We start from the raw sequence: 27,057 nt of genomic DNA on the forward strand, positions 1-27,057 counted from the left end.
GCAGAGGGGAAACTGAGGCACAGGAGGCTGCTCGGCACCACACCCACGTCTGAGGCAAAGGTGACACCCCCGTTCACCAGCCTCCAGGCAGTTGTGGGGAGAGCTGGGCCCCATCCCCTCTGCTCCCGTGGGGCACGCTGCCTGCCAGAACAGTGCAGGAGCCATGCAAGAGCTGTGCCAGATCCGTGCCAGAGCCATGCAAGAGCTGTGCCAGATCCGTGCAAGAGCCGTGCAAGAGCTGTGAAAGAGCCGTGCAAGAGCTGTGCCAGATCTGTGCAAGAGCCATCCAAGAGCTGTGCAAGAGCTGTGCCAGAGCCGTGCAAAAGCCATGCAAGGGCCATGCAAGAGCCATGTAAGAGCCGTGCAAGAGCCGTGCAAGAGCTGTGCCAGAGCTGTGCAAAAGCCGTGCAAGAGCCGTGCAAGGGCCATGTACGAGCCGTGCCAGGGCCGTGCCAGGGCTGCGCAGGCCCCGCAGTACGGAGCTGCCGTGTGCCCGTGCCTCAGTTTCCCGGGCCCACCCGCTGTCCGGGGGCCGGGCAGAGTCCCCTGGGCCCCGCCGTGTCTCCGTCCCCCCCGCCCCGCCCGTGGGTGCCGGGGGTCGCAGCGGGGCCCCAGGGCTGCGCTGCACGTGGCGGGGCGGGGGGCGAGGGGGAGGCGGAGCCTCGGCGCGGGGCGGAGCCGAGCGGGGGGGGGGCGTGTCCCGGACGGGGGCGGGGCCGGAAGTGCGGGGGCGGGGCGCGCGCGGCCGGCGCCGCGGAGGAGGGAGGAGCCGCGGCGGCGGCGCTGGGAGGGCGGCGGCGGCCCGGCCCGGTCCCGCTCCGCCATGCGGCGGCCGTAGCTATGCAGCGCGCAGAGCTGCGCGACGGGGAGGCGGCGGCGGCCGCCGCGGCCTCTTACCGGGTGTTGAGCCGCCTGCTGGGCTATGGGGCCGGGCCGGAGGCGGGCGCGGCGGGCGGCGCCGTTACCGGCGCGGCGGGCGCGGGGCCTTTGGGCCCCGGTGGCGGGCGGCTGCCGGCGGCGGCGTTACCGGGCGGCGGGGGGCTGCGGGCCCCGCGGCCGCCGCCGCAGCTGATGGTGTTCCGCAACGCGGCGGAGGGGCGGCTCGGGGAGGAGGGCGGCCCGGCGGCGGGAGGAGGAGGAGGAGGCGGCGGCGGCGGCGGCGGGGGCCCGGCGGGAGGCGGCGGTGGCGGCGAGCTGCTCTGCCCGCGGCACCGCTGCGCCCTGGAGCCCAAGGCGGCGGCGAGGTGGGGGAGCGCCCCGCCAGGGGGGCTGGAGCTGCAGCTGGCGGCCCTGGGGCTGCGGCCGCCCGGGCTGGGCGCGAAGGGGCCGGCGGGCTGCCCCTGCCCCTGCCTCGGCCCGCCGCCCGCCGCCGGGCCCGCCGCCGAGGAGACCAGCGACGCGCTGCTGGTGCTGGAGGCGTTGGAGCCCGACGAGACCGGGAGCTGCTCCGAGGAGGAGCCGGGATCCCCCGGCCGCGGAGCCGCCCGCACCAGCGGGAGAGGAGCCACCGGGACCGGCCCCGCGCCGCCGCCCGCCGCCCCCGGGGGAGCCGGTCCCGGCGGCAGGAAGGGCTCGCTGAAGATCCGCCTCAGCCGCCTCTTCCGCACCAAGAGCTGCAGCGGCGGCTCGGCCACCGGGGACGCCGCCGCCATCGCCACCACCGAGAACCGGCGCACCGGGGAGCTGCCCGCCTCGGCCGGCAGCCTGACCGACGTCTGCGGGGCCCGCGGCCGAGAGCAGGAGGCGGGCAGGTACGGGGATGGAGGGGGGGCCGGCCCCGGGGGCTGCCCCCCGGCTTGGCGGGGGGGGGGGGTCTGGGAGGGGGTTTTTGGGGTGGCAGGATGGGGGGTTGCGGGGAGCAGCCGCCTGCGTTGAGACCTTGGGGTTGGTGCCAGGCACGGTGTGACCCCGTGGGGTGGGGGGAGAGGGGGTGTCAGCGCCGGGAGGCTTCACGGGGGGCGCGGGGTGGCCGCGGGTCCCTCCCGCAGATGGGCACCGGGGTTGTCCCTCAGCTCCCAGCTGGGCTCCGGCTGCCGAGGCCTCGTCTGTGACACGGGGTCAGCGAGCGGAGCTGGAGGCAGCGGAGGAGGAACACGCTGCGCTGGGCCCTGCATCCGCCAAGGGAACGGTGGAAAAACATCTTGGAGCAGGACCGGTGAGGCGGCGGGTGGCTCGGAGAAGCCGCTGGGACCGGTGAGGCGGCGGGTGGCTCGGAGAAGCCGCTGGAGCCTGGCGATGCTGCAGGTGCCGGCCGAGCGAGGAAGTGGTACGGCCTCTGGTGACACCACACTGAGACCCCAGGGACTGGCGTTTCCTCTCGCCCTCCCGGGTCTTGCAGAATGATTTCCTGAGGCTCGTCAGCGTGGCGGTGGGTGCTGCCGTGGGGGCTCAGCTCTCCCCATGCTCTCCCGGTGCTCCGCAGCAGGACGTGGCCGGAGGAGGCGTTGGCAGCTGGAGGTTGGCTGGGTCGTGCATTAGGCTGGAGGGACAAATCTTGTTGGTGTGGGGCCCCGTGCACCCCCCGTTCTGTTGGCTCCGGCGTTCCTCGGCTTCTTCAGTGGAAGACACGAGCTGCTTGATACTGTCTGGGGAGGGTAAAGGCCTGATCTGTACCCGCTGCCCAGGTCGGGGTGGGCCTCCTGTGCTCCAGAAACCACTTTCTGTAGCGTTTCCAGCAGCAGAACTCAGATTCCTCGTGGGGAGCCTGCCCAAGGTCTGTGCAGCCAGCGCGGGAGGAGCGTTAAATCATTGAACGGCGTAGTACAGCCCAGTCCCTTCCCCGCGGGGTTAATTAACCTCGCGTGAGGTTTTTGGGGTGAGTTGCCTCCTCAGTGCAGCTGAAGACCTGTTGATAGGCGAGCAGGAAACTCTCCAGGCTTGCTCTGAAGATGCTGACCCTGGGTCAGGGGTGACCTGCAACACTGGTTTGTGGTGACTGGGCGCTTTGGCAGCCCAAAAGGCCACAAGGCTGTAGCAGGGGCCAAAATTACCTCCCTTCTGAAGCAGAACATGGCTTCTGAGATGGGGCAGCCTCCGCTCCGGTGTCTGAGTCCTCCCTAGAGCCCGTGCGCCCGCGAGGAGCTTCGCTTTTGTATGTGGGATGGTGAAGCTGTTTTATACAACAGCTTCATTCCCCACAAATGACTAAATGGGCCTCAAACGGTAGCCCAGTTGCCTGTAATGACATAATGTTTTGCTAATGGGCTTGTGGTTTATTCCATCCTTGCACTTGATGAGAGCGAGGAGGCCTCGGGACCTCCCAGCGCCGGGGTTAGGCGGTGGAGAGTTGGCAGTTGAGTCTTAGCAGGTCGGGAGCAGCAAAGCGCCGTGTCGCTGCCCGGGTCTTCCCTCTGCTCAGGGAACTTCATGGTCACTCCTCATGCTCTGGCGTTGTGCAACTCCGCCGCACTAATTAGGCGGTATTTTAACAAAGGTTACTTCAAGGTGCCTGATGCAGCAACTCTTGTGGTTCAGGGACGACTTTGCTGTTTCCAGTTCCAGGAGTCCCTTTCTGCTGATGAGGGCCGGATTATTGGAACGATGCTTTTTGCTCCTGGGGAGCTCAGCTCCTGCCTGGTGGGATGCGGGTGTGCCCGGTGCCGGCATCTCCTGCTGGGGGGTTGCGCGTTGATGGGACGGTCCTGGCTGGCCCCGGAGGTCTGGCCCTGCTCTCCTCGGCGAGGACGAGTGGTTTGGGATACTGGGATGCCCAGACTCTTATCAGCAGGTTAGGTGCAGTTTAGCTAAGCTGAGCTTGCTGAGGAGTGAATGTTTGACCTCAGCAAATGCTGCTTTTCTGTTCCTCTCCTCCCAGTTGCTCTGGGCCCTCAGTTTGGAGATGTGCAGTGACTCGGTTTTCTGGTGTGGTCTTTGCTAGATTTAATGCCCCGCTAGTGAACGCTCTCTGCTACTTTGCACCTGTGTTTGTTGGTTGACTGGGAGGATGAGGATGACCTTTCCTTGGTTCTGCAAAGAGCTGGAGGCTGTTGCCTCCCAACGTGTGGCCCCCATTACTGTAGGATGGATCTGGCGTTCACGAATCGCTGCTGCAGTCGCTCGTGGCTGACGAGGTGGGCTCGGAGCAGCTTTTGGGTTAATTCACGCCTCTGCTGTCCACCTCTCCTTCCCGACTCGTAAGTCTCCCTGCAGGCTGATGGTGAAGGGTGTTCCCTTGGTCCGTGGTGGGTGTTATCTAGCCTGGCTCTTCTTTTAAACATCACAAGCAGCAGAATTCCTGGTGTTTGGAGTTGCTGCCCAAGCTTCCCCTCGTGCTGCCGGTCCTGGAGGCAGCAGGGTGCAGCTTTGCCTCCCGCCTGCAGCAGCAGTTAGGAAGGAAACCAGCCCCATTATCTAAGATCTGTAGCTGGGCTCAGCTGAGCTGCAAGAGACTAAGGCCCTAAATGTGGAGATACCAATGTGTGGCTTCTCGCCCAGGGCCTGAGTGTTGATATTTAAAGGCTGTTATCAGTGAAACTGCTCTTTTTGGGGAGCAGTTTGTACTGCAGAGGTGATGGCGGGGAAGGGGGGACAGGGTTAGGCTCTGCAGGTGGGTGGGTGCAGCTGTACCCGAGCTGCAGATCACCGGCCAGGCTGGTACCCAACTCTTGTAAGTTAGTTGTGTTGGTGACATGTTTTTAACGTGTCTCTGTGTTATTACATATGTAAAATAACACATGGCCAGGTGAGACTTGCCTTAGAGTTACCAGGACGGTGCCTTGGGGCGAGTGAAGGCAGCACCAAGTGCTGGCTGCGAAGGCAGCAGCTGCAGAACTGGTGGGTAACTGGCTCTAAAAATCTTGATTTGCTGGAACTCGAGGGGTTTCACAGTTCTCCGTGCACAAATCCGGGCAGAATCTGTCCATGGCGCTCCTGAGCGACAGTGTCCACCTCTGGCTTTCTCCAGCTCTGCAGGGCTGCGCTGATCCGATGCAGCAGCGTTCAGGTACCGGTCACACGTAATTACTTCTCTCTGGGTTTCAGCATCGTTTGGATGTGGCAGAACTTGAGGGCGGGAGGAGGAAGTGTGGAAGAGTGTTGTTTTGGTGGAGACTGAGTTGGGAAGTAGAGGATTTGGTCCATGTGAATCGTTTCTTGCTCTCGCCCTGCTGCGGATGTGAGCTTGCTAGAAATGAGAAATCTCAGAAATCGACGGCTGTAAAATGTTGGCATAAAATGTAGTTGTTTTGGTAACAGCAAAATGCCAACAATGCTCCTTTCCGTCTGGCTTAGTGGGTGGGAGCAGAGCTGTTACTATATTATAAGATTAGTTGATATTAATCCAGAAGTGTAATTTTGTGTGTGCGTGTGTGGCTGACGGTTGGGGAATTGTTCTCCTTTGGGGAAAAAAAATCCAACCCTCAAATAGGTGCGAGAGGCTTAAAATGGAAACACTTCCAAACACTTTAACGGGGTTCTATATAGCGGGATGACGAGTGTTTGTAGTATTTTTATTTGCAGGCTTATAGTATTGTTTAATCACAGCTGTGTGGCCCGGTGACACAACAGAGAGCTGCGTTTGGTCTGTGTGGGGAGGAGATGTGGGTGTACCCGCCTGTTCTGCGCTCCCAGGGCTCTTCGGTGCCCGGCGCTGGGTTTTCTTCTCCCTCTGGTTGATCTGCTCGGTGCGAACCCTCCTGACGGGTGGCAGGCCCCGCTCAGAGCTGGTTTTAGCCAAAGCTTTGTCTGGGTTTTGCGGGAGGCTGCGAGCAGAGCTGGGGTCTGAAGCACGAGGTGGGCTTAAGGTTGAGGGTCACTTGCTGGCTGGGAGGAGGTTGGAGGGTGAGGAAGACGTCCAGGAGGCGCAGTGGCAGCGGGAGCAGGGCGCTCTGTGGGTGCGAGTCGAGCTGGTCTCTGAGCTCCTCTAGATCTTGGTGGTGCAGCCACTTGTCTGGGTGCAACAGGACCAGTTTCTCTGGCCAGCACAGTGAAGTTGCACTGTTTAACTTGGAGTAACCCGGTCTGACCCAGGGCAGACCTGCGGGCTGACACGGTCTGTCCCGTGCCGGGATGGGCGTTGCACGACGTGCTGTGGGTGCTGGACAGCCCGTTGTCGCCGCTGCGGCCCGCGGGAGCTGCGCTTGTGCTCAGCTTTGTTCTTGCGCTCTCCTCTCCGGTGGGGGTGAGTTTCTGGCACCAGGGACGCGTTTCTCTACTCAACCTCAACCGTGGTTTCAAGTCCTGGGGGTGCCATACTCTGTGCCTCAGTTTACCAGCATTTTCTCTGCCTAGATCTGGAGAAAGCCCTTTGCCGTTGCCGTAGGGGAGGCGCTGGAAGGAGTGGGTTTGTGTGGGGAGGGCACAGGCCTGGCTACAGCGTCGGTATAAAACCGCTGGTTTGGGAGGGAAGCTTCACAGGGATTGCTGGTACTCCTGGGTCCTCATCAGAGGTGTGTTTTTAGCTGTTTCTGGGTCCTCATCAGAGGTGTGTTTTCAGCTGTTTCCATGCATCTCGATGGCTCTGGGTTCTGAAACCCTCCAAACGTGGCGCGGGGGCATTCAATGCGCTCGCTCCGGGCGCAGCCCCTAATTGGACCCAACCTGTTTGTCGAAGGCGTTTGGCAATACCCGATCCAGAGAAATAGCGTGACGTCTGTTGTGAAAGAGCTTCTTGGCTCCGCTTACCATACTTGCTTGGGGTTTTTCTTTCCAAAGACTTTATTAATTACCTAGTTAGAGATTTGCTTCGTAGCAGGACAGAGACCTAGCTTTACTGGTTGAGTGCCCTACTTAGGCCAAAGCACTGCTCTAGGAGTCGAATAAACGCAGGACTGAGCTGTCTCCAGCTTCTGTAAAGATCGGTGAAGGTTCTCCTGGTCTGAGAAGGTCAAACGATGTTTTCTTCTGGTGGGATGCGCTGAGTCTCCTCATCTCTGCTAACAGTGTTTTCCTTATTTCCGATAGGAAACACAGACTGACAAGAACTCAAAGTGCCTTTTCCCCGGTTGTGTTCAGCCCCCTCTTCACAGGTAAGGATTTGAAAAATTTACAGTATGGCGTTTGATTTTGCTACGAGAAGAGCAGTGTGTGCTTAGTGATAGACGCTGAACGTTGCCTCCCCGTGCAAACTGGGATCTCTGCGAAGAGTCCCTCTGTCCTGCTCGGCCTCAAACCCTGAACAAGAGGAGCTGTAAAGAACGTGACTGTTGCACGTCAGCGTTTTGCAATTCCTCCTGTTGAAACACAAGTTTGAGTTGTGCTCTTGGAGGCGAAGCCGCTTCCTCTGCGCCGGGCTGTTTGCATCCGAGTGGTTTGGACAATCCCCTGTAGAGCAAGTGCAGTTTGGTGCTCCCCTCCTGTGGTTTGAGAGGGGCTGGGACCAAGCCCCGCTTCCCACCTGGACCATCCAGCATCCTCAGCGGCCCTGCTGCGTGACAGCTGTGGGAATTGAAACCTCTTTTGTGGAACACTACCTTCTTCTGCATGTTTCCTCGCCTCTCCCTGCATCCTGCTGGCTTCTGACCTTCCCCTTTCTGCTGCAGGGGGAAGTCGGCCGGTTTATAAATGGTAGAGGGGGGAAGTCCTGCTCTGCTGACGACTGAAAGCTGTAGACAAGCTCCTAGTCACGGTCATGTGCCTCTTGTGGTGTGAGCCCGTGGTCACAACAGCCCTAGCCATAGAGCTTGGGGCTTCCTCGGGAGAATCCTGTCTCAAGACATGTGTGAGTAGGAACCTAAGGTCACAAGTGAGGTTTTTTTTCAGCTGTGTGTGGTTTTATGTGGCTTGTTATGGAGGTCAGATTCAAAATAAATTCACATTGAGGGTCTTGGTGCAGAGGAAAGGCATCAAAACGTGATTGTGTGGTGAGAGCCGCCTTAGGAACGGGCGGTGAGTTGAGCCCAAAGCCTCCTTGTGCTGTGGGTGTTTGGTAGCAGAAGGTGGTTGGAGAGCTCGGCGCAGGAGCTGGTGTGTGGTTTGTGTTCCCGAGCAGGGCGAAGCCCTCTGCGGAGAGCGGTGGTGAAGCCTTACCGAGAACTGCTTTAAATGTCAGAGAAGTGACCTTCAAGGCAAAGCAATCGTTTGACTTGCCTGAAACTTGTCGCTCATTCAGCTCTTGCAGAAGGGCAGTGGTGTGGGGGTAATTCAGCTCAGGTGGTGCTTGTTCTCTTCTCCGTCCCCCATCCCTCCAGCCGGTGTCCTGGCAGCGGGGGGGGGCATGCAGAGGACGTGTTCCTCGCGTGATGCTGCTGCCTTCCTCTGTGTCGGGTGTGTTTAGTTGGCAAATCAAGGCTGGTGAAAGCAAAAGCTGCTTCTACTGCTTTGTCAGCTGTTGCTAGGGGAAGTCGTGGGTATAAAACCAGTAATTCTGTACGCTGGTGACGGGGGTATGTGGATGTGTCTGCAGAGCTGCTTTTCCTCAAAAGAAACTACAGAGGAGAAGCTGGAGTTGACAAGTTTTTGCTTTAAATTTGGGAAGTTGATTTGATTAATTGTTAGTTGATGCTATTAACTATTTTTAAAATTCCTTATGTCCATTTTTGCCAGTCGGTGGAATAGTGGCGATGCGCTTGTAGGAGTTTTTCCTTTGCAGAAGACTGTGGAAGCATCCCTGAAGTGAATAGCTGGATTTTAATTGCTCTGGTTTGTTGACTTCTCCAGTCTTTACGCTGCTGAGGTCTCAGTTTCTTTAATGGCTGCTGTATAGGGGATTTTCTGAGACTGGGACCACCAGAGTGGGACAGAACTGAAATGTCTGGCCCAACTCGCATGAGTTTCTTGGTGATTTGCTTTCAGGGCGAGCGAAGGTCTTTGGGAAGGCTGTGCTTGCCTTTCCTGACCTCTGCTCGGGTGCCTCTCGGAAGTGCTGGCTCCAGAAGCCCACCACAGCCTGCCATTGCAGCTCCTGCCACGTTGGCAAGGATTTGAAAGTGGAGTTGCTGCAACCACGCTTTGGTTGCCTTTTGTTTTCGTTGGTGCGAGATGAATGCAGCCCAGCCACTTTTATTTTTACGGTGTGGAAATGAAAGAGTGGCTGTGTGCATGCGTGTGCGCTCACACCCAGAAGTCCCTCAGGGAGAAGGTACCTTGGATAATAACCAACCCTAAATACTCCTCTTAACGTGGCTTATTAATAGACAGGACTTTTAAAAGCAGAAGGAAGCTGAGTCAATTTTGTCCTGTGTAAAGCAGGGTAAACACAGTGCCAGGTACTTAGCGAGAGGTGGGTGATGCTGTGTCCGGTATCTGGAGCAGAAGAGGAGTTCCCTGCCCACAGGAATTGAAATCGAAGGCAGCCAGATCTCGTTGTCCTTGAGATCGTGGTTTGGGTGTTTGGGATTATTTGGTTTTGGTGTTGGTGGTTCATCAGAACCTGGTTAGACTGATTTTTTTTTTTTTTTCTTTTTGGAAAAACATGCTTTGGCTGTGGTCGCACCACTTAGGGTCTCTCTTCAGGATCAGGGTGTTTTCCTTTTGACTTGGTGTTAGTCCAGTACTGAGGCTGATGCTTTGACCCTGATTTGATGGCTTCATTTTTCTGCCATGATTTTAGACTAATTTTAAGCTTTTCTGATTAAGTCGGACATCTTAGTGTCACTATTTTCCCCAGGCAGTTTCCTGGCTCCAAAGACTTTAGGCTTTGGTGAATTCCAGTTATTTAATGTAAAAGCCTGTCCCAGCTCCCCCTTATTAATTTTTAAGAGCTGGTACCCTCATGGCCTTTGGGGTAAAAGGTGTTTCTGTTTTTGATCATCAAAGACATTTGTAGGCAGACTCAGACTGGCATCAGTGGGAGTGTTATCTCGGAGTCCTGTGCCAGCGGGTGCCGCTCAGGCCTCTGAAACCATTTCCCAAGCGTTACACAAAGTGCAGGTGCTTGCACCGTTGGTGAGCTCTGCTTGATACATGAGCTCAGTGCTGAAAAGGTCCCGCAGTGCTTCCCCATCACGTCCTCCTGGTGCTGGACTCGGGGTTCAGGCTGGACTCAGGGTTCAGGCACGCGTACCACTGTCCTTCCCTTCTGCCTGGCCTTTGGGCTGTGCTAGCGGAGCTGATCAGTGTCTCCAAAGCGGTTGCAGCAGGGAAAGTCTTTGCAAACAGCTCATGAGATCGTCTTCCAAACCCTGCAGAGGTTACTGCCCCTTCCCCTCTCCCCGCGCCTTCCCGCGCTCGGCCTCTGCGTGCCCCCGCGAAGGTGCCCTACTAACAGTCTTGCTCCACCAACCTTCAGGTGAAACAGTGTCACTGGTGGACGTGGACATCTCTCAGCGAGGACTGACCTCCCCTCACCCTCCGACTCCACCACCTCCACCACGAAGAAGCCTCAGCCTGCTAGGTACCGTCCTGGAGAGCGTCCTTGGCCGTGTGTCCGCCACGGGAGTGTAGGAACCGCCCGTCTGCCCTTGCAGGGACGGTGGAGGAGCGTCCCGAGGGTCCCCAGCAGCGGGCTCTCTGCCTGCTCATCTGAGCCCCTAACATGCCAGCTCACCCTGCCCTGGCAGAGGACTTGTTTTGGTGTTTGCTGAAAGCTTCAGAGTTTCTCTTAGATCAGCCAGGAGGGGAGGGTGGTGGTGGAGCAGTGTGAGGTGGGAGGTAACGTGCTGGTTTTGTAGCATTTCTGTTGCTTTTGGAATCTTTTCCCCCTTCCTGTCCATCGCCCAGCGAGGCCAGTTCCTGTCTGTGCTCTCTAGTCAGTGGAAGTGGAGGCTCCCTGGGAGGCTGCTGCACCAGGAGCCTGGCTTTGCTGCTCTACATCCTCCGAGGAGGAGGTTCCTCTGAGCAGGAGCAGCTTAGCATGGGTAAAGTCAGCCTTAGTGAGCAGCACCTTAGCATGTCCTGTCTCCTGTAAATGCCTGTCTGGTGCCTCAAGCTGCACGTGAGGAGCTGGCTGGGCTGGAAGACGGACTCCCTCGCCCTGGGAGCGCGTGTGAGCGTGCACGTGTGTGCGCCCAGCTCCGACCTGGTGCCAAGTGGCAGCAGCCCCCCGCGCTCGGAAGCTCCATCTCCGCTTCTCCAGGCAGCGCCGAGTGCCGGTTTGCTCTTTGTCAGGCGCTCGCCGGCGCAGAGCTCGCTCGCTTTCCTGTTTTCTGAACCTCTCTTGCTTCTGTTCTCTCCTAGATGATATCAGTGGGACGCTGCCTACATCTGTCCTAGTGGGTCCAATGGGCTCCTCCCTGCAGTCTTTCCCTCTGCCTCCGCCTCCTCCGCCCCATGCCCCAGGTCAGCTTAGCTTTAGCAGCAAGGCTCTGGCTTTCCCTTCAGGGATCTGGACTTCGAGGGTGGTTGTTTTTTTTTTCTTTTTTGGTAAACTTTAAGGCTGCACTTGGGTTTTAACAGCAGCGGTGCTGCCTGTGCTGCCCGCTCAGGGACGTGCGGTCCTGCGCTGCCGAGCGCTCGGGCGCTGTTGTGCCAAGGCTCTTGTTGCCCGCCGTAGTTTTGCTGAAGCTCGTGACTGCATCAGCTTTCTCCTCAGTTCGACATCTCCCGTTTTCTCTGGTTCCTCTCGGAAGCGCAGCCCACCCTGATTTGCGCAGTGTCAGGTAACGGGTGAGTGAGTGTCAGGAAGGAGCGGTGGGAGCAGGGTTCAGTGCAGGAGCCCCAGCTTTGAGAGCCAGCCTGGCGCGTGGTCCCACCAAACAGCACCCGAGGAGTTTTCCTGCGCATTTACCCTTTTGCTTTTGGTTTCCTTCAGGACCCAGAGGGTTTTAACTGCCCCTTTTTCAGGCTGTGTGTTCATTCCTTCCAGTCCGTGCCGCCTGGCACTTCCCTGCCTTCCCTCCGAGCCAGCATAAGGAAATAGCAGGTGAAGGTGCTGAGTTAGTCGCCGTGGAAGCGCCAGGCAGTGGCTCCCGCTGTGTCCTTCACAAGGACATTGTCCTTCCACCCGTCAGCCCAGCTTCCTCCTCCCCGCTGCAGCTCTGCCCCTCCTGCCCTGACCTCTAGAGCCGTGCGAGGGGGACGGGGTGTCGGGGGAACGTTCATCTTTGGGCTGAGCTCCCCGTGGGTGACCGTGGCCTTGGGCTCTGCCTCTCTCCCTCTGCAGACGCTTTCCCACGGATTGTCCCGCTGAGGCCGACGGAGGCGATGCCCGGCCAGCCCGCCCCGCACCTCCAGTGTCCGCTCTACCGCCCCGACTCCAGCAGCTTCGCAGCCAGCTTGCGAGAGCTGGAGAAGGTAACGCCGACGGGGGGTGGTGGCAGCAGCCAGAAGGGAAAGAGTGAGGGTCTAAGCTCTGGTTTTTGGGGACTGCTCATCCCTTTGGGAGAGCTGGGAGCGTAAGATTAGGATAGGACTGAAAAAAAACCCCAACCCTCCTGTCTTTCTCCCAGTGAGGTCTTTGAGTCTGGGAAAGCATTTTTTATGCATGGGAGGGGTGTCATAGTCTCATCTGTTCTGGGTGTTAAGGGTTGTGGTGGTGCACTTCATCCAGGAGCAACGAGTTCCAACCATCCATCCATCCTGCGCGGGTACAGCCAGGCACTTCCATTTTGGTGTTTAAAAGGAATTAACAAGAGCAAATCGTATTGTGTTTGGTTGCTGATAAAATCTTTCTTGCTAGCAATCTGCTGATGTGCTGGCTGTCTCTTTTCCTAGTGCGGGTGGTACTGGGGACCGATGAACTGGGAGGACGCAGAGATGAAGCTGAAGGGGAAGCCGGATGGGTCCTTTCTGGTCCGAGACAGTTCTGACCCCCGTTACATCCTGAGCCTCAGCTTTCGGTCGCAGGGCATCACCCATCACACCAGGATGGAGCACTACAGAGGTGAGAGCCCCGGCCGGGTCTGGGGGTGCTGCTGACGGCAGAGGCCTGGGGCTGGGGACCAGTCTGATCTCAAGGTCCCAGGACAGTGCTCTGGGGCACAGAAGAGGGGGAGCAGCAGCAGCGTGTCCTTGCTCTTATGTTGGGGTTCCGCAGGAGGCCTTTGGAGCTGCATTTGACTTGGCTTCTTGTGCCTCAAGCAACACCTCTCCTTATAATTCTGAAAAACTGGGGAATACAAGAGTTCCCTGTGCCTGTCCCCAGGCCTGGCTTTGGAAAACTTGACTCCAAGAAAATAATGATGGCAAAGTCTTTGGGATCCCGTGTGGCTGAGATGAGATGTACAGCAAGAGCCCTCATTCGTAGCAGTCAGTGCTTCCCAAAGTGAAACTTGTTTCTTTGTGAACTGAGAAGGAATCTCCTGATATCGTGGCTTTGTTCTCCCCCTGGGAGATGCTTGGCAGTGGCACCAGGTGCAGTCGGTCCCAGGCTGAGCCTTTAGCTCCACCGTGGTGGGTTTTTATTCCAAGAACTGTTCGTGGCCTTTCTTCCTGCTGCGCTCGCCCTCCTGCGTGGGCTGCTTCTCGCCTCGCCCGCACGCTTTGTCTGCTCATCTTCACACGTGGTTTTCTGTGTCGAGCCCTGGCACAGGCAGCTGTCCTCAGGCTGAGCGAAATGCCCGAGAGGCTCAATGCACGGGGAGGAAGCTGCCCTGGAACCAGTGGGCAAGCTTTAATAACAGCTGCTATAGAGCCTTGTCATTACATGTGCCTGCAAATAATGGGTTCAGAGGCTTCCCAGCCAACCTGCCGCAGAAAATAGTGGTTTGGAACCTTCCAGAGCAAAGCTCATCTTTTTCTCCCTTTTACCTTTGCCCCAGGGATGCTCCTGTTGTCCTTTTACCCCTCTGCTAGCAGAACCTGGCAGCGCTTCTGGCCCCTCTGATGGAAAGATGCCCCAGCACTAATTCTAGCCCAGCTAGAGCCACTTCCCCCGTCCCTGGCCGTTGCGTAAGAAGGGAGGATTTTCATCACCCTGTCCTTACAGAAATTACAAGAAGCTCTTGCAGCTGGAGGAGATGTCAGGCTGCCTGTACAGTGGATACTTTTTCATAATTGAGCTTTGGAGCGAACTTCTCTTGCTGCTGGTCTGGTTTCTTATTTTGGGGCTGGGTTATATCCTTAGCTGGTGTCCTTCCCTGTCCTCAAGCTGTCCTCCTCGCTGCACAGATGAAGGTTGGTGCTGCCACCTTCCCTCGAGCTGTTCTCCCAGCCATGGCTCCACATCGAGGAGTTCAGTTTTGGGGGTGCAGCGCTTCGCTCTGGGTCAACGGCCCCGTGCCCCCCCCCCCCCTCCCGCCCCCCCAGGACTTGTGCCTTGTGCTGAATGTGCTGCGGCAGCGTGGAAAACTGCAGAGCGGAGCACTTTGATAAACCCATGAAGATGACAAATGGTGAGGCTGGGGGAATGGTAAAGAGATAAATGCTTGACCTTCAGGTTTCGGGTAGATGAGAGGAAGAAACCACAATTTCTTTGTCTTTTTTTAGGCCAGCTGAGTAGGCAGGCTGGGGAGGCTGGTGTTTGTGCTTTTGTCCTTTGCATCTACTGGCTACTTTTAAGGGCTCATTCAGATCTGAGATTCCCAAGAATTACTTATTTTTGTGCTTGCTGACCCTGGATGTTTAGCAGGTGCTCCCGAACTGGCCCATGGCAGAGGTGAGAGGTACCTTTTCCCAGTAAAGCCTACCAGACACAGCTGTGGGGAGAGGAGGTGTGGTTTAAATTTTGTGGGCTGTATCTAGCCCCTGTGTTGCTGGTTGCTCTCCACCCTAGAGAAAGCCGTGAGTGCTGGGCATCCTACAGAGCTGCTTCCTCTGGTTTTTCTCTAACAGGTTGGTGATGCTGCTGGGGGAGCTGCTCCTCCAAAAAGTCCCTGACCTGAAATATGTCCTGGGCACCTCTGATTTGGCTATGCTTTGTCCTTAACACAAGTTCTTTACGTGGAGATGGGGTGTTTTCAGAGTCCTTTCTGGTTACAGCGCTTGTGCAGATGAGCGGTGTCACCCACCTCCTGCGGGAATCTGCCCCGCTGCAGGCGTGTGGATCGGCTCCTGATGGGCTCCGTCCTGAACAGGGCCCTTGTTTTCCCATTTTGCTCTGCCTGGTGAAGCTCCGCTCTGTGGTGGCTCTTGCTGGGGCGCTGACAAATGTGCAGGTGGAAAGGGAGGTACAGGGGGGGCGGAGGGGGATGCAGGCAGCGTTTTGACAGGTAAGGGGGGATAAATGGCTGCGTTTTGGTGCAAGGAGGGGGTGTCTGGCTGCAGCCAAAGAGATCGTGAGACTGGTCTGACCTGAGGCTTAAACTTAACCTATTTAGAGATCTGTAAACAGGTTAGCAGGCCTGCTTTCCCTGGGTTGCCCAGCTCCAGTTTCATTGTTGTTTCACCGCTCGAGCTTGGTGCCTCCGTCGTGTCAGGTGGCAGCATAGGGAGGGCTGTCGGGGTATCCTGACAGTAATTTGAATTAAGCTGTTGGAAACAGCTGCTCCAATGCTTGCTTTGAAATAAGTGATCCCTGACAGCTCTCAGGCTGGCAGAAGGGGCCTTCAGCACCTGGATCGCTGTTTTTACGTACCGGTGTGTGGGCTGACCTGCTCCGATGCGCTGGCTTGCTTTGGGAGTGCTGCTGCTGGGACGCTGCGGAGGAGCAGGGCCATCTGCTAACGCTCTCTTAAAGTGTGTTTTGATAGTTTAAATTTAAGACCCAGCAGTCGTTGCAGGCTGTTTACAAGTTCAGGCAAGCATGACTTGTGGCCGTGCCTGGGTTGCAGTGGTCACGTTGGCACGTCTTTCTGCGTATCCTCAGCTCATGGAGAGCACTGGTTCCAGTGGAACAGCGTCCTTGCAAGCTGGTGCTACTGGTGTTTCCTCTTAGTGCCCTGCCTTGTCCCAGCTCTATGAGAAATAGTCAGCCTGGGACATTCACCTGGTTTTGGAGAACATCAGACTTGTGACTAAATGTCTCCTCTTGCCACCAGCACTGCTAAAACGTGAAACCTTTTCTGTTCTGTTGGAAGGGACCTTCAGCCTGTGGTGCCACCCCAAGTTTGAAGACCGCTGCCAGTCTGTGGTGGAGTTCATAAAGAGAGCAATCATGCACTCCAAAAATGGGAAGTTTCTCTACTTCCTCCGATCCAGGGTTCCAGGTAAGTCTCCTGCTCTGAGTCTGGGGGGTGTTTTGCTCTGTGATTAGCTGCTGCTCTGTCCTAGAGGGCTGGTTTAACGTGGCTTTGCTCTGCTGTGCTCAGTGCCCTGCTCTGCATCCTTGCCCACAGACTTCTCGGAAGGATCCTGAGGAGCAGATCTCCCACCTAATAGCTGCACCACTTAATTGTGGTGGGAAGGAGACTTCCCAAACCTTTCTTTCCAGGACTGTGGAAACATGATACTATCTCACACTATGACAAACGGAGCTGAAGACTGAAAAGCTGCTCCCTCAACAAGCAATTATTTGCCTACTAAAACTCTGCTTTCTTCCCTCCCCCAGTCTCAGTACTGCTGTTCTTACAAACCACTCCATGCTTTGTAGTTTCCCAGCTCTCCCTTAGCTGAGACCCACCTGGGGCTGTCGAGGGGAGAGACGTTCAGCTGAGCATGTGGGAACATTTCCAAGTGTGAGCTCAACGTGAGCCTCGAGCGATAGATACTGTAGATTCAGAGTCCCTGGGGGGACCGTGATGCCAGAGCCCATCAACAGGCAGGTGCTTGCAAGCAAGGAGGGAGCATTAGTGCAGCTTTGTTGAAGCACGTTTGACTGCAGAGTGCTTGTTTCCCCGTCCATCAAACCTTAAGCCTCCCTCCTGCTAAATCTGGGCAGGCAACTGGACCAGTATCTTTATATTTTTTCTGATTTTTGCTTGTCCTGGTGTACCAGAAAGCGAACCAAGAAATCCAGTGTGAGAAGAAGGGAAGAGTCTGCCAAATAGGCAAATATGCCCCGTAATTTTGAGGGAGCAACAGTAGGGGACAGAATTTGGAGGGTGAGCGAGCGGTGATGCTTTGAACAAAACAGAGCAGGAATGGGAACGTGGTGAGACGGGTGGCTGCAGTGAAGCAGAGAGGGGCAGGAGTGAGCAGAGTGTGAGGAATTGTGGTAAATCTGCAAGTGAAATGATAGTAAATTTGCTCCTTATCCCTATTGCCATCATGCCTGCAGGCCCTGATGGTGACAGCGACCTCTCCATGGCACTGCAGCATGGAGAGAACTCAGCCCAAAGATTTTCTGGACTAGAAGAGGCTGGAGGGGAGGAGGGATGGGCTGTAGCAGGGCTGGAGTCACAGCCCAGATCTGTTCAGTGTTGCCCTCTGCTGCAAACACCACCAATAACTGGAAAGCTGATTTATAACGCGCTGGGGAGAAGAGGGATGTAAAGCTGGTTTTGCAATGTACCCTATTTTCAAAAAAATCCTTTCAAATTAAAGATACTTCACCTTCCTGATCCTGAGATCCCTTCAAGAACAGGGCTTTGAGGGCTTAGGGCTCCAGGTAAATACCTTAGAAAGGACTTGCTCTAGGAAAATCTCCTCCAAATACCTTGGAAAGGACTTGGCTTACAAAAATATCATCCAAAAAGAAAATAACCTCCCCAAACAGTGCTGTGCACCTGCTGAGGAGTCCCTTGCTCCCGTGCTGCTGGCTCAGGGTCCTGCGTCTCTCCGTGTGGGTGCAGCGTCGGGCCTGGGCGCTGCTCAGAGCCGCTGCGCCTTGAGCCTTGAAAAACCAAAAGTCTCGCGCTGGTGCCTGATCTTTAGCGGGAGGACACTGAGGAGCTGCATCTCCCCAGTGTGCTCGTTAGTGCCGTTCTCCTGCTGAAACGTTAACTGCTGCTCAGAGGAGGGGGCTGTTTCCAGCTCGCATCTGGCTCCTGGCAGCGAGGCGCGGGGCTAGCGCAGCGTGCGGAGCTCGTGCTGCGTCCCCGGAGTCGCTGGCTGAGCTCCCAGAGGCTAATTCCTTTTTGGTAGGAGGATAAGGGTGGGGGGGGGAGAATCCAGCCTTCAATTGATTGCTGTTCTTTGCTTTCTCAAAAGCTGGCTCGCAGCTTCCTGAGCTGCCTGGAGCAGTTTTGAGCCCATCTTAGTGTGAAGAGCTTTCCCTTTTCTCCTTTCACTCCATTGCCCTCAGAGACAAGCCAGCAGGAGGGGGTTAGAGTGTAACTCGCTTTGAATCCTTCTGTAAAGACAGATAAAACCTTGTGCTGTGAAGGAGCCCAGCTCCCAAAGATCCTTCCTGGTGCTCCTGCCGACCTCTCGGTTCTGTGGGCTCGATTGTTGCTCTTAACTTTGGGGGAGGAGGAGGAGGTTGCGGGGTGGGGGATGGCTGGATGCAACTCGCTTTCAGCCCTGCGAGGTTGCTCCCTGCGTGGGGAGCTGGCTGGAGCGAAGCTGCTGCTGCCTCTGCCTTTGTGCCCAGCCTCGTGACCCCAAGAATGAGCAACTCTGGCGCAGCTTGAGCTGACCAAATCCCCCAGCTTTTTTTTAACGCCTCGCTAGAACTACCCAAAGGCTGTGCAGAGCAAAAGCCTACGTGCCGGTCATGCTGCCCGCCTTCTCCTTCAGTTTTCTCCTGTATCCTTTCAAAAGTCTGTTGCTTCTCTGTATAAAGTGATGCTTCATCTGCCAGTCAGGGAGAGGGGGGGTGGTGAGGAGCTCGCAGTGTCCCGGGATCTGTTTTTCCCCAGCCACCCTGTGACATCAGAACTGTTGCTGCCGTGTGAGGAAGGCTGGAGATATTTTGCAGCCAAAGGGGTATCACCCCTGGAAGGTTTGGCTCCCCACTCCCAAGCGACTCCGAAGCGGTGGGCTCCTGGGCAGATATCACATAATCCCAGAATCATCTGGGTTGGAAAAGACCCTGAAGCTCCTCCAGTCCAACCATGAACCTCACCCTGACCGTTCCCAACTCCACCAGATCCCTCAGCGCTGGCTCAACCCGACTCTTCAACCCCTCCAGGGATGGGGACTCCCCCCCTGCCCTGGGCAGCCCATTCCAACGCCCAACAACCCCTTCTGCAAAGAAATCCTTCCTAAGAGCCAGTCTGACCCTGCCCTGGCGCAGCTTGAGGCCATTCCCTCTTGGCCTGGCGCTGGTTCCTTGGCTCAAGAGACTCCTCCCCCCTCTCTGCACCCTCCTTCCAGGGAGTTGCAGAGGGCCAGGAGGTCTCCCCTCAGCCTCCTCTTCTCCAGACTAAACCCCCCCAGTTCCCTCAGCCGCTCCCCATCAGACCTGTGCTCCAGACCCTGCACCAGCTCTGTTGCCCTTCTCTGGACACGCTCGAGTCATTCAATGGCCTTTTTGGAGTGAGGGGCCCAAAACTGAACACAGGAATTGAGGTGCAGCCAAGATAATGTGATGAACGCAGCCTTGCAGAGAGCTCCGCTTCCCCAGAGCCCCCTTCTCCTTTCTGAATCAGTAGTGTTTCCTTTCTAACACACCACTTCTCTCCAATATTGCTTTTTTCCAAAGGTCTCCCTCCAACGCCTGTCCAGCTCCTGTATCCAGTCTCCAGGTTCAGCAACGTCAAATCCCTTCAGCACCTTTGCCGCTTCCGGATCAGGCAGTTGGTCCGAATAGACCACATCCCCGACCTCCCGCTGCCCAAGTAAGGCTCGAGGGCCCCCCTGGGGATGAGTCTCTCCGGTTTCCTCCCTGACCCTCGCTGCAGCAGGCAGTGAGAAGGCGTCTGTATCTGCAGAGGGGCTGTGGGAGGGAGTAGTTGATAACTTCAGCCTTGGGACAGTGTCCTGAGGTGTGTAGGCTGCGTGCGGGAGTGGTGACCACCTCGGGAGTGAGGTGCTACCTGTGGGTGCCACCACCTTGGGGTGCTGGCTCCTGTTTCTGCTGGAGGTGACTGTGCTGGGTGGGCTGGAGGGGGAGGTTCTGGTGCTCCTTTGCAGACATTGGCGTGGTGGTGGCTCAGGGTTAAAGCTTCTGCCCGTTCCTTCCCCAGGCCCCTGATCTCCTACATCCGCAAGTTCTACTACTACGACCCGCAGGAGGAGGTGTATCTGTCGCTGAAGGAAGCTCAGCTCATCTCCAAACAGAAGCAGGAGACCGAATCCTCCACGTAGCGAGGCTGCCTCACCCGTCTTGTTGCTGTCACTGATGGTACGTGTGTGCCGCTGGCCCCTGCCCCGGCCCGTGGGGTCAAACGTAAATCGCTCTGTTCCCTCTGATTGCAAAGAAAAGACAAAACCCTCCCGAAGAAGTCATGGCTGTTCACTCCATGGGCTTTGACCGTTGCCCAGCTTTTCTTGGGGAGGGGAACGAGGCTTCTGCTATTTTTTGGTGCATATTTATGCCCACGCAAGCCTGTGCTCACTCTGGTGCCAAACCAGCTGCAGTCTGGGGCAGATCCTGCCGCATCGAGTGGGCTGTTTGATCCCTCTCCCCTCTCTCTCTTCCCCACCAGGAATTTGGTTGTTGCCATCCTGTAGCCCAAGTCAGGCTGTGGTGGGAAGGAGGCACGCGACGGTGGAGCCTGCTTCTGCGGTGCCGCTTCTGCTCTCAAGCTCTTTTGTACAGAGAAGAGGGTTCAAGACTCCTAAGAAGCACAGCGGAACGGGAACGAGAGCCTCGGCTCCTGGCTGAGGGAGAGGGGTCTCGGAGACAGCTGAGCCCCGCTCGCGGACTCCTTGCAGAACAAAGAATGTCACGGCACTATTTACAATTTTTCGAAAGTTTTATTTTTGATGTCTTTTTTCTTATTTTTATTTTCAGCATGAGAAATACTGTCTTATGATCAGATGAATTTTATTATCCTCCCTTGGAAACTTCAAGGTGGGGAGAGATAGAGAGAGAGAAGGGGACTCTCTAGGAAGATCACCTGCTCCAGGCGTTATGGCAAGACTGTTCTTTGCTCCTCACCGAGAGGGGACGCAGCCAGAGAGCTGCTTGGAGGCAGGCTGAGCCAGAATGACGTGCAGCTACGTGGAATAACCTCTGGGGAGCGTGGAGCTCCGAGCAGTGGGCAGCTGCCCAGCTCCCCTGCTTCCTAGGATTTGGGAGAAGAGGGCCAAACCTACTCTTGGGCAGCTGAGCTTTGCGACTGGATTTGCAGGGTGGTCCTACATGCTTTTAAGCTGGGCCTAAGGAAGGAAGAGCATGTGAGCTATTTGGATGTCGTGGAGCCTTCTGCCAAAGGGTTGCTGCTGCCCTGGGGAGCAAGGGCTGCTCCTCTGAGGAGACGTTCCCTGAGCAAACACTGGAAGATTTTGCTAAACCCCTGGGATAAGTGGAAGGAAGGTGGCCAAGCTGTGGCTGTAACTGTTGCAGCACTCCATGGACCAAAGGTACTTGCTACAGTGATCTCAGTCTTGCACAGAGCTGCGGGACGTGCACTTTCAGCCTTTCTCTGGCTGCCTCCAGAAGCTGTGAACGAAGTGACTTTCTGCTGAGCTGTGAAGGATCTTGATCAGGAGTTGCTGGGGCATTAAGAGGCGTCTCCGAGGTGACTCGGAGCAAGAAGCAGTTAACTGAGGGTTCTCCTGGAAGGGCATCTGATCCCTGTGAACTTGCTGCTTCCTCCTCTCCCTGGGATGTCCACAGAACCACAGCAGTTCAGAAACAGGGAAGCCAAGAGAGGTGGTGGCTCTTGCTTTGTTTCTGGGCTCGGCACTGGCTGAAATACCCCCCCCACTCCACCCCTTCACATCCTGGTCTGCAGCCACTGCCAGAGTTTGCATTTCATGGTGAAGTTTAAAGTTTGCCCGAAGTGATGCTGAGAAGTCTGGAGAAGCATCTTTCCTCCTGTATTTAAACGAGCAAGTGTTCCTGTGCTGCCAACCCGAGTGAAGGAAACGCTCCATCCTGCAGCACCGTGGTCTGGAAACGCGACGTTGTGGGTGAGGTTGGTGCCCTGTGAGGTGGCTGCAGTCACTCAGGAGCTGCTGGGACCTTGGTCTTGCCCTGCAGAATGATCTGTGTCCTTGAACTAGACACAGTTGTGTGGATCTTCAAGCAGTCTGGAAAAATTCTGCTTGTCTGCCTCTGCCAAGCGTTGCTACGAAGGGTGCTAACAAATCCTGCCCTCCCTCTCTTCACCGTCACCTCTGCCCTGTTTTGATCTTGGAGAAAAAAATACGCTTTTTAAAAAGGATTTGGCTTCCAAATGAAACTAATAACTAAGCTTCAAAATCTGTACAAATACCTCATCGGACACTACTCACTGCTGACTCGGTGTTGTGTTGTCGGGGCAGTGGTTATCAGGGAGGGGGAGCTGCCCCAAGACGTGCTGAGCAGCTTTTCCTGACCCTGGGTGACACCGGAGCTGACCTGCTCTACGGCCACCGTGTCCCCTCCACATGGGGACCGGCACCGGGCCCTCCCCGGCCGCTGCTGCGTTCCCTCCCCTCGGCTGTAGACCTGCAGCTCCCACCCAAGTTATCAGCGGACCCTGCAGATAAATGCAAACGCACAGCACGTCGGGCTGGGGGGGAAACGTCTGTTCTTGTGCAGGTGAAACTCGAGTATCCGCGCGCCTGCCCCTGCTGCATCTCGGCTCTCCGCGTGCTGAAGATTTGAATCTTCTAACTTATCCCCATGCTGGAAAGGAAAACCTTCCCGAGAGCCAACGTGGTCTGACTCCTGAAGTGTCCAAACCTGTGACAGTGAAGAGGGGCTGGTGCGTGTGTCTCCTGCCAAGATTCCCTCCAAAAAAACCCTGAAAGATGCAGAGGCGTGGATACGATGGCGTGGGCCGGTGCGTGTGGATGGGTGGTGGCCTGTGGGACACATGGAATGGGGGAGCTGTGAGTCTCCCCTTGCTGAAGCCGGGCAGAAGCTGGTCCTTTCCCTTGTGTGATGGGAGTGACAGTATTTCCACTCCTTCCTTCCCTGTTCTGGGAGGGAGAGGCACAGGCTGGGGTTGGGAAGGGAAAGCAGCCGACCTGGAGAGCAGACCAGGGCAAACTGATGCTGGCTGGGCACTGGGAATCGGTGCAGAGTCCGTCCTGCCCACGCTGGGCTTGCCTGGGGTGAAAATGCACAACTCTGCTCCACGGTGAGCGGGGAGAGCTGTGCTGTATCACCCTATCCCCCGTGTGTCCCCCCCTGGAGCTCCCCGTGTCCCCCCCAAGCTCCCCCAGGGTGGATGGGGAGGCTCTGTGGCGTTCAGAGCTGTTGAAGAAGCAGCCAGACTTTAGGGATAATACTTGAATTAGATGTATTTGGCTGTCACCCTTCTTGGGAGGATTTCTCCCAGCAGCCTGCTGGTGCTTCTGTTGTTACTTGAACCCCGTGCACGGGGCAGGGGGGGCAGCACTCCCCAAACTGAGGCCAGCAGCAAGGCTCGGGGTCTCTCCAGCAACTGAAATGATGGAGGAAACGTGCTCTGGGGTGTTGGATAGGGGATGGGGGGACACCAGCGGGTCACGCTGACGTGCTCGGTGTCAGCTGTAGCTGCACAAGGCCCCCCCCAAATCGATCTGGACCCTCAGGAGTGGGGGGGTCAGCTCTGCCATGAAGGTGGCAGATGCTCTTCAGCCTCCCCAGGGCCCTGCTCCACCTCTCCTTGCTCCAGGGCAGGCAGGGGACCTGGAGTGAGGTCAGTGCCTGTGGCTGGTGGCACTGGAGAAGATCCCAAGGTGAGCTGTAGTTAACAGCTTTTTCTTGAAATCCACTTAAAATAAAGCTGTTCCTTGAGCTCCTTCACGTCTAGGTGTAAGGGGAGGGACTTGTTCTGCTGTTTGGGAGTGGAAAAGGTCCAGAGCTTTTGTTTCAAGGCTGGATGTGAGTGGAGCGAGCAGAGCGGTGCCTGCCGAGGGGGTGACGGGCTTTGTGGGCACCTCAGAGAGGTGGCTGGGTCCTGTCTTGCCAGTGAGCCCCATCCCTGTTTGGGGAGGAACACCTGATGTTTGTGTCCTGCCTGGAATGGTTTTGTAGGTTGGTTCTGGAGGGTGCTCTCATCCTGCTGATTTGGGAAAAAATTTTATAGCCTCCTTTCTCCAACCTTGAATTCTGCAGAGGTTGTTGCCATCCTCCTCCCTCCATCAGGGACCGGAGGCAGATGAACAACGACGCGGACCATAAAAACTACCAAAGCGCAGAAAGTACCTGCGGAAAAACTCCTTTTTCAGCTGGAGATGGTGCTTTTTCAGCTGGATGGGCGCAGCCTTCAGCCGTGCGTTGTACCCGCTTCTCAGGTTGGCGAGATCCCGTGGCTGCTCCCTGCAGCTCCTCTCCCTGCAGCCTTATTTCAAGGTGGGGAACGACCTGGCTCGCTCCTGCAGCGTGAAATTCAGATAAACCAGGACAGTTTTCTCACGTGGAAGTTTTGTGCTCAGCCTTGACCTCCTGGAGGCCAAAAGAAGGGGAAAACAAACCATCCTTAAGTTGGTTTGTGTGGGACCTGCCGCGGGCAGGGTGGGACCCACCTGAGCCACTGATGCGAGAGGGAATCGGTGGTTTCCAAAGCGCCAGGCACGTGGGGTTTACGTATCTGGCCAGTTTTTAAACCCTAAAAATGTTTTTAATAGAAACCTGTTATCGTGCACGTGCTTGAAGGAGCGTGTGGGTGCAGGGAGAGGTGCAGGGCTGCACCCCGGCTGGGCACGCTCTGCTGCGGGTCGTGGTTGGGGCTGATGTCTTGTCCGGGAGCATTTTGGGGAGAAAACTGCTGGAAAGCAGAGTTTGCAAAAGGAAGGATCTTCCTGCTCCCCCTAGGAAGGGAACTGGCTGTTCTTTGTTCTTCGTGGTTAAGATCTGCCCTTGGGATGATTTTGACCCTTAAGATTGACCATCAGGTCTGAGCCTGGGGGGCTCATCGGGGACTCAGACACCCCCCGAGCCCCCTCGGCTTCCCAGAATGGAGGGATTTATCGGGGTGCTCCAAGCCGCCCCCCTAGTGCTCCCCTCCCCAGCCCCTCGCTCCTCATCCACAGTCTTCCAGGTGAGATGGGGCAGGCGGGACCCCCCCCACACCCCCCCAAACATCCCCTGGGATTAACGGGGTCCCCGCAGCGCCGCCTCCCACTGTGCCTCCAGCTGAAAAGCACAACCAGTGCCCAAAACCGCAGCAGCCCCCCGGGGAGAGCTCCCAGTGTCCCCCCCCCCCCCCCCCATCCTGGCTGCTCCCCTGCCAGGGTGTTACCCCAAAAATCGCTGATGGGCAGCGCTAACCCTGGACCCCGACTCGCCTTTAGGGAAGGACCGAGCAGATTCCAGCAGCTCTGAGCGCAGGACCTCGCGCTGCTCGTCGCCAGGACTGTTGAACCACCCTTTGGTAGAAACGCCGCTTTGCTTAATTTTATTTTTTTCTTTTTTTTTTTTTTTTGGTGTGTGCTTAATTTATTAAAATAGTTGCTGTATAATTTATTTTCATAAACTATATTAAAAAGTTACTAAATGGTAAAAACAGACTTGCAGGCCAATCTTTCAGAAGAAGAAGAAAAAAAAAAAAAACGTTTTTGATATAAACACAAATGCACTTTTGGGTGTGTTTGGTTATTTTTGGGGGTGGGGAGGGGGAGCCTGGCTGTACCTGTGGGTTTGTCTGTATATATTGTATTAATAGGCATGTTTGGCCTCTCGTGTGGAGATGTTAGTAACTGCTGCAGGTCCTCTGGGGGAAGCTGGCGTGAAGTTCCTGGTTTGGTTTCTTTTTTTTTTTTGGTTTTCTTTTTTTGTTGGGGTTTTTTTTTTTTTTGTAAGCTGTCAGTGAGGGCGAGCTGACTTCTGTGTTTGTAACTCCTTTCTATCGTCGTTTTGACTGATGGGTTTTTTTGGTTGGGGGGGTGGGTGGGAAGGGAAGAGAGTGGGGGTTTGAAATAAAATAATTGGAAATTGTTTTATGTGCTGTGTGTTGTCTTGAGTCTCCCCTTTGCCCCCCCCCCCCCCCCCCCCCCCCCTACTTACAGCATCGCTGTAGGGTGGGGACCCAAGGCCTGGAGCTGCCCGGCTCCCCCTCCTGCCCCCCAGCTTCACCTTGTCCCCCCTCCTCAGCCCCGTCCCCCTCCCCAGGAGCCATGGGTGATGCTTCCCCCCCCCTCACCCTGCACCGAGGTGCTTTGAACGCCCCCGAGTTTGGCAGATCAAAGGCTGCGGAGCGACAGATCGGGGCTGAGGCGGGCGGCTGCAGGGGGGGCTCACAGCCCTGGGGAGCCTTCATCCCCTCCTCCTCATCCTTCTCCATCACTTGGCGCGGGGCAGCGGTGGGGTGTTGGGGTGCAGCGGGGCTGGGGAGGGGGCCGGCGTTTGCCCCAGTGCCCCCCAGCCACAGTCCCTGTCCCCAGACCGGGGCTCTGTGTGGGGACAAAGACCCCATTGATGGGCTCAGACGGTCCCTCCAGGCTGGATCCAACATCTGGGGCCTCATCGTGAATTTTTTTTCTTGGCTGGCCCAAGCTGAGATGCCACCGGCCCCCTCCATCACCAGCCTGCGCCCACTGAACCCCCCCAGGCAGGACCTCTCGGAGGAGGGGAGCGGGGAGGTTTTGGGGTTCCCCCAGCCCCGAGGACGGTTGCGTTTGGGGGTGCCATGAGCAGGGGTGGCTGTACCCCAGCACTTGCCCTCCACGGGGACGGTGCCCCGCAGCCGTGGGGAGCCACGTGCCCGGGGCAGGGATGGGGCACCCCCTCGGTGTCCCCCGCAGCCCCATAAAGCCCCTTTGTCCGGCCGCCTCTGCGCCGCCCTGGAGAAGCCCCAACATGGCTGCGCTGCGCAGAGCTTATTTTTAACATCTCATTAGCATCAGAAAGCAGCAAATTTTCCCCCCCGCCCCCCCCCCCACCCCCCAGTCCCCGGCGAGGTTCGGAGCCCCCAGACAAAAGCCGCTTTCTTTCCACCCGCGCTCCCTGCTCGCCTCCCCCCCCCTCCCCAGCCCTGGGGTGCTGCTGCAGTGTGGGGCCCCGGGGACCCCCACATGCTCCCCCCCCCCCTTGTCCCGGTGGGTCCCCATGCCAGTGGGGCGCTGTGGCCCTGCTGTGTGGGCTCAGGCGAGGTGGGGGGACATGGGGGGGGGCCCGAGCATCACTGGCTCCTGGTGCCACCCACCCTGTGCCAGGTCTGAGCCTGGTGGGGTTCCTGGCCAAAAAAAACCCTGTTGAAGTGTCACTGTGCTGCTCCCCCCCCCCCCAGCTCCCCTCCTCGGCCAGCCCTGCCCAAACCACGAGGCCAGGCTGACCCGGAGGTGGGGTGCGGGGTGTCGTGTCCCCCCAGTGCAGCACCAGCATGGGGCTGCACCCTGAGGAGGGGATGGGGTGGGTGCTCTGCCCCTCCTCATCCTCACACGCCCCAATGGGGGGAGCGCGGGAGCGTGCAGGGAAACTGAGGTACAGCCCGAGGCCACACAAGGGAAACTGAGGCACAG

At 57.0% G+C, this 27,057-nt stretch overlaps 1 protein-coding gene across 4 annotated transcripts; it reads left to right on the forward strand.

Annotated features, from left to right (window-relative positions):
* The first annotated feature begins 840 nt into the window (after positions 1-840).
* SOCS7 (suppressor of cytokine signaling 7) lies at positions 841-25,752 on the forward strand. 4 transcript variants are annotated; one of them, XR_012626285.1, is made up of 11 exons: positions 841-1,751; positions 6,901-6,965; positions 10,166-10,270; positions 11,053-11,154; positions 11,978-12,108; positions 12,529-12,697; positions 15,771-15,899; positions 19,217-19,352; positions 19,701-19,858; positions 20,163-23,950; positions 24,892-25,752. XR_012626285.1 is itself a non-coding variant. In XM_074849509.1 (10 exons), exons 1-9 carry the CDS (start codon positions 841-843, stop codon positions 19,819-19,821), a joined length of 1,869 nt encoding a protein of 622 aa, XP_074705610.1. In that variant the 3' UTR covers positions 19,822-19,858; positions 20,163-25,750. The 4 variants fall into 4 exon arrangements, 1 of the variants encoding a protein (XP_074705610.1); XR_012626286.1 differs by having other exon boundaries at positions 20,163-23,892; XR_012626284.1 differs by having other exon boundaries at positions 20,163-22,451; positions 23,714-25,751.
* The last annotated feature ends 1,305 nt before the right edge of the window (positions 25,753-27,057 follow it).

This window comes from Strix aluco, chromosome 24 (genome assembly GCF_031877795.1).
Source record: "Strix aluco isolate bStrAlu1 chromosome 24, bStrAlu1.hap1, whole genome shotgun sequence".
NCBI lineage: Eukaryota > Metazoa > Chordata > Aves > Strigiformes > Strigidae > Strix > Strix aluco.